Source organism: Schistocerca piceifrons, chromosome 1, assembly GCF_021461385.2.
Source record: "Schistocerca piceifrons isolate TAMUIC-IGC-003096 chromosome 1, iqSchPice1.1, whole genome shotgun sequence".
Lineage (NCBI taxonomy): Eukaryota > Metazoa > Arthropoda > Insecta > Orthoptera > Acrididae > Schistocerca > Schistocerca piceifrons.
The window spans coordinates 333,100,749-333,113,535 of record NC_060138.1 but is presented as its reverse complement, the minus strand read 5'-3'; the positions used below and the strand labels follow the sequence as shown (position 1 = coordinate 333,113,535).

Below are 12,787 nucleotides of genomic sequence, written 5' to 3'. Positions count from 1 at the left end.
CACAGATAGTCTGTTTACCTGATTAACCTCCACAGACATATTATCAAGCATTCGTAACAACGTCTCAAGTTTCCGGATATGATACCGGTGCTTCTCTACTTTGCTTTTCAACTCTTCTACCCTATCTTGTTTATCCTTGTCAAGCCTCTTTTTTTTGCCAGCTAAGAGAGACTCGATTTCACATTCATACTGATCCAACTAGAAAAAAAAAAGTTATACAAATGAATGTTAAGTCAGAATTTCCATATGGGAACACAAGTATTCTTTATTTGTAATTGGAATGTGTAACTGTTATGTTACCTGAAGGTTAAGAGCAGCAATTGAAGTTGCTAACCATGCAGCTGTCTCATCCCGTTCCTTTTGTGCAGGATCCAACTTCTGTGCTGCTCCCAAACCTTCTTTGGAATACGCTTTGGTCTTTGTTTCTCGTTCCACAACCTTGAACCTTTCCATTTGCTGTGAGAGCCAAACGTAAAAATGTTATTTCAGCTCAAAATGGACATCCAAAATATAAAACTGTCATATAAACTTGCAAATGACAAGGGCCACTTAATGGATGTTCAAAAATGCATCCAAATTGCCTTTATTTCTTCCTTGAAAAGAAGACTGCAATACACAGGTAACAAGAGGAATTCCAAATGCATTACCTACCAAGAAGAAGGGAGATAAGGGGTCAATGTCCTGACAATGATGAACTCATTAGCAATGAATTACAAGCAAGAATCATGGGCAATGGTGAAAATCTCCAGCCCCCTTTCAAAGGAAACGTTCCAGCATTTGGCCTACACATGACTTGCATTCGTCTTTTGAGTGATTTAGATAAATTAGGGGAAATCTAAATCTTCCCGAATACGAGGCCAGTGTCTTACCGCTGCACCATGTTGTTCAATCTAATTGTCTAACAAACGTATTTATGAATCAGGAGCTGTCAAATTGGGTCTAGTGTAGCAGGGGATACAACCCGTCGGCTTTGGACAATGACGTCACAAGGCGCCAGAGAGCAGTTTACCATTTTCGCTTTTGCTGTTATGTTTCAGTTTCGTTTTTTTACTGATTGCTTAATAAAGTGGATCTGTTTATTCTATCTCGTGAGATTTTTTTTTTAAAAAAAAGCCAAAAAACACTTATCAGCTACTGAAGGGAGCTACAACACTAAGAAGAATCGCTTCTCGTTTGGCGACTTGTGACGTCATTGTCCAAAGCCGATGGGTTGTATCCCCTGCTACACTAGTCCCGTCAAATTGAAATATTGTTCACACACACAAAAATCTCCTGATGAAATAGTATAAGGCAAAGGAACAACTTCCAACTAGCCTACAAAGAATCTGCCCCATTAATGATATTCTCCTTAAACAACACAAAGCTCACTGGATGTTACATTTATGATCTGCGAAACAATCATAAGCAGTCTGATAAAGTAGCCCACAGTGAAAATAAATGAAAGTCACTGCAGCAAGTGAAGTAAAGGCATTTCCTCTTAAGTGTGTATTAGTGAGGTAAACGATAACATTTGATCATAAGTACATGAAGACTGTTTTACTTCAAATTTTAAGTCTATTTTTCAATGAATTTGAAAAGTGTGATAAATTCAACCAATTGTTTGAAACTGCTTTGGTGTATTCCTGTAAGGTCAGCCTGTATTACACAAAATTCCCACCAATGTGAAATAATCAATGCCATGCTTAAATTGCATAATATTTCCCGTGTATGATGAAAATGCCAAAGATTATAAAAACTATTTGATTTCATACATATACTTATTATGGCAAAGGCTCAATGCAAGTTAATAACTTGTGTTTTGCAAGATGAAACTGGAATACCATACATGGTGAAACAGCAGCATTTATGCTAAGAATACAGAGATGTGAAGAATATAAGGATGTGCTTAAGAAAGGTGATGAACGAGAGATAGAATCAGTAACATACATATGCTTCATAATATACTTGGGAAGCTGCTTTAGTTACGAAATTTGTTATAAGTAATTGAATAGATGGTGAAAAACGAAATTGTATGAAATAGAGTTATATGCAACTGACTAACATATGAACATAAGGAACTGTTATTTAACAATTCCTTCTGGATCTACTGTAGGATTCACAAAAGCTATTCTGTCAACACAAAATCTCTAATTTTGCACCACAATAAAATTTGAAATAAAATGTTGGAACTCACCAAACAGCATTTCGATTCCTCTTAATTTACAAATGCAGCTGTCAAAACACTGCAATTATTTCAGCCACTGAAAGCCATCACTCATGGATAACTTGGGAGAGCTCTTTGATGTGAATGCACGCAAATGGATAACTTGGGAGAGCTCTTTGATGTGAATGCACGCTAGTGAAATAACTAAATAATTTCCACTACACTCAGATTTCACTAACCGTTTCTATCAGTTTGCGAAACTCCAGAAGTGTGCTTTTATCCTTAATTTCTCCCGAGGCAATCCAACTCTTAATCTGGTCACGTAGCCGCTGTAACTTCTTAATCTCTTTCTTAAGATCTGCCTCATACTTCTCCTTCTGATTGCTGTTGGTGGCATTGTGAACCTTCTGCCAAATGTCTTCAAAGGTTTCAACTCCTTCTGTCACTTTTTTGAGACACCTATCAATTTCTCCTGAAAAATGTTTTATTCAGCTTTAATGTATGTACACATGCTGATGTCACAGTATCAAAACATTTACTTATAATGAAATCTCATGCAATAGTTGTAATGACATTCTATGACAGATAAACACTTCCAATAACCTCATGCGAATAAACAAACAACCTGCCAGGAACACGCAGTTTGACCGTGTATCACGTTTAGTACATATATTTCCTTAAAACTTCACAACAGAATACGACGCCAACTCCTGTTCACAGCATACACATTAATAACATCACGGGGAACCCCACATAAACAACAATCAAAACAAACCACAGTCCGGCGTCTGTAAAACATTCGCCTGTAAACATTATGTGATGCTGTCGGTCACAAGAGTCTTGTGAGCCTGGTACGACAACCTAATGAGTTTTTCTGGTGAAAACAACGCTATACATACGTTAAGAAACTGTAAACAGGTCGGGAAGAGGTCATATATTTAGCAATAAAGGAGGTTTATCCCTTACCTTGAAGCTTTCTTGTAGCAGCCATAGCTAAGTAAACATCTGGGACAATAATTCGTGCATAGTCTAAATATACAAGTGAATAACACAAGGCGAAAATGTACAACAAATATTTTAATAAATTCTATACAGCTGAGGCTTTGTTCATTTGCAAGATGGCCGCCGCACTATCCTACAGTCGATGAGCAGAGCCCAATTTCATGTCCTTCCGCTCGAAAAACAAGTATAATTTTTAAGTCTCGACATAAATGAGAAGGTTGGTATGAGAAAACTATCCGAGGGTTTCCAAAACCTTCAGAAGATGTGAAATGACTTCTTCATTGGGTACATGTCATTCAAAATTTCGTAAATCGCGTCATACATTCGGGATACCACATCCCCGGTTGAATGTGTCTACATACGCTCGGCCACGAAACTGCGCAGACTCCACATTTTTTTCCATCGTTTTGAAAAATAAACAAATGAGTATCGCGAAAATCAGCTGATCGAAATGCGCAAAACCAGCAGACGAAAATAAAATCCATAACTGTGAAATTCTGAAGTTATGGTTTTGTGTATATTTTTTAACATACATTGTTTTGCATCATAGCTACAAAGTATTCTGATTATAGTGGCTTTAGGTACATGGAACTGATGAGTTTGACGGCGTGTTTTGGGTATTGATTTTCACCATTATTTTGCGCGCTGTGTATAACCTTTCAAAGTGTTCAAGAAAAATGTCTTGTCTTTGTTTACAAACGTTGACAGTCTTTGATGCTCAGTGGAAAACGTGCAGATTATGTGTTTTAAAAACTGTTTAGCAATAGAATGAGTTGTTTTTATTCATGTAGAGAGTAGCAAGACGTAAGTTACATGAAATTGAGTGTTTATTTCTACTCATCAAGTGAGCCAAATAACATATCGCAATGAATGTAAGACGATTTTAGCCAGGAGAGAGAAAAAGAGATTAATTTTTGCTGACACCTGTCGAAATTGGGCAAGGAATATACGAACTACAGCTAAGCGTGCTTCAGTTCTGTTGTGCTTCATTATTTTCACCGTGTTCTGCAGTTACAACCCCATTGTGGCTGGGGCACTAGTGACGACTTAATTGATTGCTTGATTTATAATTTTATTTCTATTGTAGGCTATACGGCAGGCCACAATAACAAGTCAGACAAACTTCATCTGTCGTTGCTCACATAAGACTCGTGTTCAAACACCCCAGAAGCTTCTTTATGTCATTCATGTAGGCACTGAAATATTGCCTTACCTGTATCTATTTTAGCATACAGTATATTTTACCTTTTATTAAAGTGGAAAAAAATAGTGTGTTGGGTAGAAAAATGATCAATCATCCTGCTACACCTATTTCCGTTCTTTCACTCTTTTCAACTGTTTCACATGGCATGCAGTACTCATACTAAAGTGTGATACAGACTAATGAAAACTGAGCTGCACTCCCACTTATTGAGTTTCATTCACTGCAAAGGTGAATGAAACTGAGATTAGTGCCGATTCTGCTGAGAGATAGTGCATTTGTTTAGTTCGAAGAATTAAAACAAAACTGTATTGTGGATAGTCAGCAATTTTTCATATGGAATTTTTAATTAAGTCCTTTCCTCACCTGTAACTTTTTTAAATGTGACACTGTGGTTTGAGAGCATGACAGAATGGATGTCATCCTAGTCTGCAGAATGATAATGTATCACACTCACTGCATTATTCACAAATTCGGTATGACACAGAACTTTAAACAGAAATCTATTTCAAATACAATAATCTGTTTTAATAATAGGAACCAGGGAGGATCATGTCTATGAAACTTAGTTTTCCAATTACTATTAAGTCAAAATACATAATTGACAGTCATTATCTCAATTTTTTGAGAACAGATGATGCAGAAATTGCTTTTTTGTTACTTAAGCTCTAAAAGCACATTCCTGTTACAAGTTAGTCATATCTTGGTTGAACCTGGCAACACATTAACAGTCATTTTACTGCCCATTTTGATGTCCTGATGCAGTTTATTTTTGGTGGGGATGTGCCATGAAAGTTTTCCATTTTCACATGAAGTATACACCATCAAAATATAAAAACCATGTAACCCCACTAAATAAAATGGCAGACGGTCAGCATTTACAAAGAATTGTCACTTTATACCCAAAGTTTGCCCAAATTGTCAGAAAACTCTAGACAGCCCATGTACAGAATATCAGGGGTGTTTCTGTAAAAGAAGACCCTGCCACATCAGTTTTTTAACTGACAGCTAAACAGTGGAACCATCATTTACAAATTCCACTCTGAGGCTAGAAAAACCCAAGACAAAGTGTCAGATAACTTTGTGTTAAAAACAAAATTGAGGATGAACGTCTTTCGTGCTGGACTGTATATTTTATTCATGCAAATATAATGAGAAGGCACTGTACAGCAGTGATTACACCAGAATGTTCAAATGTGTAATCCAAAGTACCAAAGATATTTTACCTTGCTGAATTTCTTTAATTTCTGTTGTACATTATATTCCTGAAAGTATTTGAAAATACTAGCAGTAATTAGGTGGATCAGTAATTTTTTACTAATGTTTCTGTGAAGTTGCTTGGCAAAAGGTATTTAAATCTGTCTTGGCAAATACCACAGTGAGAAGTTAATTACATAAATAACTTTCTATTTTAAAAAGTTCAACTGATTGCCGTTTGGTTGTTTCACTACTTGTTGCATCTGCGAATTCCTGCAAGCAGATCAGGAATGAGAGAGTTGATGTTAAGTTTCCAGAAGTAGATGGGCTCTTCCAACTCATAGTTCTCTGGAGTTTGAGCTGCAAGTTGAAAAGGTTTCAGACCAGGGAAGTTGGTATGCAGAGCAAATATATCTCTAAAAAAGGAAATACAAATGAAGATTTATGATGTACTGCAAGATTGGGAGGTACTGCAGATATTATTGAGTCACTGTGAAAACTGAGTAAGGCATCGCTACCCTGTGCAACTAGGTGCCGCGAAAATCTAAGTTCCATCCAGATGGCAGAGTAGCACAGAGACGGCATCGAAGGCAGAGCCTTAACACGGAATCTCTCAGGCCAGTTAAGCTGTCATTTATATAGGCTTGCATGACATGCTTCCCACACAATCACTTGCTGTCCACCTGACCTCGACTCCTTCCAGAAGCTTCCTAGCATCCCTACTGAGGTTTCTGCATCCTCTGGGGAACTCCTGTCACCCCTGATGCCTTCCAACCTTCATTTGGTCACATAGTCCCTCCATATGGAAGTTTACCCCTTGTCACATACTGCCAGCTCTGGTTTCTTCTCATCCATTATTTTTGTAACTGCATTGTGTTTGGAGGATTTCCAGGTCTCTAATGGACACGACTCTAGCCAGCGGCAACTTCCACCACTATGTTACAATATTTCAGCTCTGTGTAGCGCGACGACTGCTTGATCTGTACCGTACTGCATTATATTCATGACATACTGTTTTTATAGCAACCTTTGGAACATGTGTTTTTAAGAGAGTTGATAACTCTGAAAAATTCTTTTGGGGCTGCACAATGTTGTTGAATTTTATCAAACACTGTTTTGGAACACTCTCTTAGAAACTATAAGTAATGAGATGTTCTGAAGTAAATTATGTGCTACTGACAGAAAAAAATCTTTTCACATCTTCTTGTGAGGTCCTCCATTTTTCTCACAAAACTAGCATCATATTAACATGTCTTCACTGTTCAGACTACGTGAATGGAAACAACATTCATTTAGATCTGTGGCAGCGAATCATCCCAAAGTGATGAAAATAATATCACCGTAGGGGCTTTATTCTTAAGAAAACAAATACTTCCAAATTCCTGAGTGGTGTGCGTTGCAGTTCGCACTATAATTGCACAGACAGAAGTAAAATTTCTCAAGACTAAGAACAACCACAGCAGCTAGAAGTTCGTTATTAAATAGCTTCATTAAGTCTGTCATCTTGTAGCAACCACTGAGCAATAAAGTCACTTCAAAACAGAAAAAGACTATTTATAGGTTGACAGTTACATATTTTCGAACTATAAATATATTTTTCACAAATTCGTTAGATTTTGATTCACTTACTGTGGCTTCACGTATTTTGAAAGACTGTTGTATATTTTCTGTAAAAATAATTTGAAAATTACTATTTCTATTTTATTCGTTCACTCATTCTTTGACCACCTGTCACATCACTATAGGTCCTGTCAAATACAGTGCAGAAATAATATCATATATAAAACATAAACATATTAGTATCAGTTTAGGTGAGAAAATGCTAGGAAGTCAGCTGTAGTCTTTTTGATGGTATCGTCCCAGCAGTCACCTTAGCAACTTGGGGAAACAATGAAAAACCAAAGTCAGGATGGCCAGATGGGTGTTTGAACCCCATTCTTCCCAAATATGAGTCCAGTGTCTGATACTGCCGTAGAGACTCACTTGGTAAATGATTTGGAAAAAAAAAAAGACACATGTGCCTAGTCTGCAAGTAGCTTGCATCAAGCACAAGAAGTATAATCAATGATAATCATTAGTACATGACACTTCATTATATTACACTTCTGAATAATGTAAACACACTAAAATATTGTATTATCCTTCTGAAAATGTACACATTTGACATGGCCCAATACTATGTCCTTCGCAACTATTCTTGCAACAATTTCCCTTCGCGGAGGTGGTGTAGTCCACTGCATTGGAAACAGAAAACAGGAAACCAACAACCAAAACATTCGCGTGCAAAGATGTGCATTACATAGATGGTACATCTGTTAAAAGATTAAAAAGTTCACAACAATAAATGAGTCTGTCTGTAAGCTAACATACTCTCTTAAACACTCCTCAGCAAGAAATATTTCAACTCTCCTCTTTTTCCATTTCTTTTCCAACTTCTTTATGTATGCTAGCAGTGTGTTATAAAGTATGACACTAATGTGATTCACACGTCTTTGAGTATGAGGTGTTCGTGCCCACACTACATGGAGTTGCATGTGTTTTAACTATTGTGGTCACAATTAGTTTGCAGATCTTCACGTTTATCCCTTGTCTTCAACACACATTTTTATACGTAAGGAAACACAACTTTTTAAATAGGTGCTTGCCATTTGCCCTTGAGAATTTTGTACCAAGGTTCAAATAGACTTTTTTTGTAATGTAAGATTTTCATGTAATAGATAATTAGTTTTACCCAGAGAAACAATCCATAAGCTACAAGGGCTAGAAGTGTCCAAAGTATCCATTATTGCACCTTCTAAAGAGCATACTTTGGAAATGATTCTCAGAGCAATAAATGCCGAAATGAGCCTCTGTGGGAGTTTTTTCACAGGATATTGCCAGTTGATCAACAAACATTTCTGTGTTTTGTACAGTGTACACTTTCTAAGTCATTTCTGCCCCAGCAGTGGGTGGAGATCTCTTGGTTTCGGTTCATTTTTCAAATTGAATGTAATTTGTTTTCTTCATAGTAAGTAGCTTATGCTGTAAACTGGTGTAACCAATATTGCAGTACAAGTATAGACTTAAGACAAATAATAAACACATCACTGGCTCCAGTACGTATTCTGCATGCCACAACTATGTTGTTTGTGTAATTATGCACCCTGTGAAATAATTCTATCTCAATATACATTCTTATTGTTGGCCTTTTGTAAATTAATAATACCATTGACATAGCAAGCAATGGAGTTCCTATCATAAACTGTAGAATTTTGTATTTATCTAAGGATTAATCAAATAACTACAGTTTTAAGTATAAATATTATATATTTATGTACTGTACTGACCTAGGGTTTGGTATTGCTTTGTGATCAGGAGCTCAAGCGAAGGGAGAGAGAGTGAATGGTCCAGTGTCTGCCTGGAGATGTCAGCGATACAGCATTATTTGTAACAACATTTATTAGTCAAACAGAGTTTACAAAGGTATAACTGACATCAGAACTGCAAGTGATGGGTGGGTGCAGGCGCACATGCTGTGAAGGAATGGTGATGACTCATTAGTGAATCATGATGCCACTGCTACAGATCAGTTCCACAGCTGTATCCTGTACTGGCAAAAGTAGCTGTGTGAGGAATGTGTTCTGCACAAACATACTGCAATGACCCAGTGCGGCATCCACTTTATTGCTCTCAATAACAGCTTGTCATGCACCAAGGTGGAGACTGCTGACTGTGGTCTAGGATGCCAATTGTCATGAAGACAAGGATCTAGTCACCCATCAGGGATCGCCCAAGACTGTAACAGATGCTCACAAGTTGGGCAGGAGGCTGTGTGGTCACTTCTCACTTAGTTGGTGTGGGGATGGCAGCTTGCAGATCATCCGTGATGGCCCAGTAGTGGAGGAGGGCTGGCTGCTAACCAGTCTCCTCATCCACGATGTCCTAGTAGACAGCAGTGGCAGACCACAGCTGTAGTATGCATCAGGTTAGTAGCCCCTCAGTGTTGAAGTCAACAAGCAAGTAGCAGGTTGGCCATCATTGATCAGTGTGTTGTGGTTTCATTGAAACTCAACTCAGTCTCTCTGGTTCTAGCATCACGGATGGAATAGAGGCATGACAGAATGTGCTCTGGAGCTCCAAAAGCCTCTCTGTTTAATTGGTTGAGTCTGCACCTATGCCGTAGTAGCTCTGCTTGTATGAGTGTATTTGTCCCCATTTATCGGACCCATCTGTGCTCCATGCCTCACTGTGTTAATTTCAATAACTCATCAGGGTCACAGAGTTTGGTGCTTTCTGTCTATATTTGACTTTGTAGCAGCCCTCGGTCTGTGAAGTTACATGATGGTACCTCAGTGCCTCATTAAGTAGCATAGCCGTGGTTATGTTTCTGTGTTACACGGTCTGTTGCATCGGTGGTACAATGCGTTGACATAACGATTGACACACCAGCCCTGTAGTGACCTACTCTGTCCAATAAAATTATTCTGCTGTGCAACATTCTTCTCTATTTCAAAAATCTGCTTATCTTCTATACTATTTTTTAGATCTACTTATATAATTGTGCAAAACTTTGTTGTGCGTGGGAGCTGACTTACATCCATTGTTTCCTAATTCCATATTATCATTCTGAAGCTTTTGCTTGCTGAGCTTTTTCTTTACAGTTGCAGCCCACTGTCCCTTATTCCCTTTCTTACCAGCTATAATAAATTTACACTCTATGAAGTGGTTTCATACCACTCTGTTTTGTTATATCATTTGGAACTTTGACACAGAAGTTTCCCTTACATTTTATGAAAACACACAACCTTAAAACAAACTGTACAAAATAGTTACTTGCAATACTATGACAGTGACTGGTAGCTCCAGTTACATCTCTTATTTTACAGTTACTTGCAGATTGACTATGCCTTGCCATTCCATGCTTTCCTATACCTTTCTTTTTTGAAACCAACTTTCTTGTACTCTTCAGCACTTTACCATGTGCACTAAATCTTAGTGATGCCATAAGCAGTTATGTATGTGACTTCCATGATAATAGAGCCTCGCGTCTGTGCTGCACTTGCAACTTTCTCTTTTGGCTGAATAAATGTCTCCCCAATTTTGACTGTGCTTTTAAGAACATTGCACAATGATTTCTCTTACCTATTTTTCATATAACATTGCAAGTATCATCAAATTTACTCTGATCGTCAGGCACACATTCCTTAAAGGATTCAGTCTTGTCAACTCAGTCTTCAGCCTTGCAAGCGTTTTTCCCTTTTCCTCTCATCTTCCTTCACCTCTTTGGAGACAGCGGTGCCACCGCAAGTGGTGATGAATCTGTGTACTTTGGAAATAAATGTCTCTGTACTACTTCATTATCCAGAACATTCACAATACAATTAAATTATCATTAGTTTCCTGTGAATTCACCTTATTATCTACCTTAAAATCACCATCAGCAGTTTCTCTCTGCTCAACACAAAAATCAGTGGTACATGTATGAGGGGTATTCAATAAGTAATGCAACACATTTTGTTCCTCTGCCACTTTCAGTTGAAATAATGTGGACTTTTTTGTGAAGCATTGTGGTATATTTCTGCTTCAGCCCCTACAGGTTCATGAAGTTCTGATAGGTGGTGACATTATACGTAGCCTTCAAATTGGCACATGTAAAAGAGTTGTGTTCAAAGTAGAAAGCTGTGATTGAATTTCTTTTAATGGAAAATTAGAGGATCACAGATATTCATAGGCACTTGCCAAATGTCTACAAGGGCCTGGCAGTGAACAAAAGCATGGCGATTCATTGGGCAATGATTTTGTCATCATTGCAACAAGGCCATGCAAACCTGTCAAGTCTCGTGCATTCCGGCTGGTCACACACAACTGTGACTCCAGCAATGTTGGAATGTGCAGACACTCTCATTTGATGTGATCCTGAATCACAGTCAAACATCTCACTGCATAGCTGGGCATCTCTGTTGGTAGTGCTGACACACTCATTCAACAAAGGTTTGTGACCACTTGATTCCTAACTGTCCAATAGAAGACCATAAAGAGAAACGAAGGACCATCTGCACAGAATTGCTTGTGCATTACAAGGTGGACTGTGACAATTTTTGCTGAATGTAATCACAGGCAGTGAAATGTTGGTTCATCACTTTGAACTGGAAACAAAACGGCAATCCATGGAGTGGCGCCACACCACCTCTCCTCCAAATGAAAGTTTAAAGCCGCATCCTCAGCTATTAAAATCATGGCGATGGTCTTGTGGAACTCTGAAGGCATTATTCTGTTCGTGTCCTCCCTCATAGTGCAACAACTCGGAAGTGTGTTGTGCTATCCACAGATAATTGAAAAACAACTTTGGCATGTTTGTTGGCACAAAAATGCAAATGAACTTCTCCTTCTCCATGACAATGTGAGGCCTCACATAAGTCTGCGCACCCAAGACGAGCTCAAAGAACTTCATTGGATTGTCATTCCTCATCCATCCAACAGCCCCGATCTCACACCTTCCGAGTTCCATTTGTTTGGACCAATGAACTCTGCAGAAAGCAGTACATGAATGATGGGGAGGTTATTGATGTGGCATGACATTGGTGCCAACATTGACCAGTAGAGTGATACCATGTTGTTCCATTATTTATTGAACATCCCTGTACATCTGGCCCAGGCTTCAAAGCCTCAAAACAATAACCATTATCAATGAGGCTCACAGCCGTCCACAGTGGCCGAGGGGTTCTATGTGCTTCACTCTGGAACCGTGCGACCGCTACGGTCGCAGGTTCGAATCCTGCCTCGGGCATGGATGTGTGTGATGTCCTTAGGTTAGTTAGGTTTAAGTAGTTCTAAGTTCTAGGGGACTGATGACCTCGGGCATGGATGTGTGTGATGTCCTTAGGTTAATTAGGTTTAAGTAGTTCTAAGTTCTAGGGGACTGATGACCTCAGATGTTAAGTCCCATAGTGCTCAGAACCATTTGAGGCTTACAAGAAAGACAGACCATGGCAAGTAATTTACAGCATGTGGCACTACAGGTCTTAAAAGAGGCAGCAGCTGTATCCGGCAGGGAGTGAGTAACTATTTCAGATAATTTAGTAATTCTTGACTGTGTGTTTAAGTGCTTGGAAGTTCTCAATAGCACACGACAAAGTGAAGGTCTTTATCGGGCACCATTTCAATTAAATATTGATTTCCTGTGGGTCCTGCATGGAGCTGAACATTCAAGAAGTGTGGCAGACAAGCCAACTAGTGTGACATCACAAGTTCATTGTAGAGCCCTT

The 12,787-nt window shown here is 38.5% G+C and overlaps 1 protein-coding gene across 1 annotated transcript in view; it reads right to left on the bottom strand.

Annotated features, from left to right (window-relative positions):
- LOC124787399 (CCR4-NOT transcription complex subunit 3) overlaps positions 1–3,510 on the bottom strand; it is a 96,152-nt gene extending 92,642 nt beyond the window's left edge. Inside the window, exons 1-4 of the mRNA XM_047254336.1 lie at positions 3,110–3,510; positions 2,383–2,615; positions 301–456; positions 19–198 (exon numbers count right to left, since the gene is read on the bottom strand). Of these exons, the coding sequence (XP_047110292.1) occupies positions 19–198; positions 301–456; positions 2,383–2,615; positions 3,110–3,134 (594 nt within the window). The 5' untranslated portion in view covers positions 3,135–3,510. The remainder of the gene's footprint in view (positions 1–18; positions 199–300; positions 457–2,382; positions 2,616–3,109) is intronic.
- Positions 3,511–12,787: the final 9,277 nt, after the last annotated feature.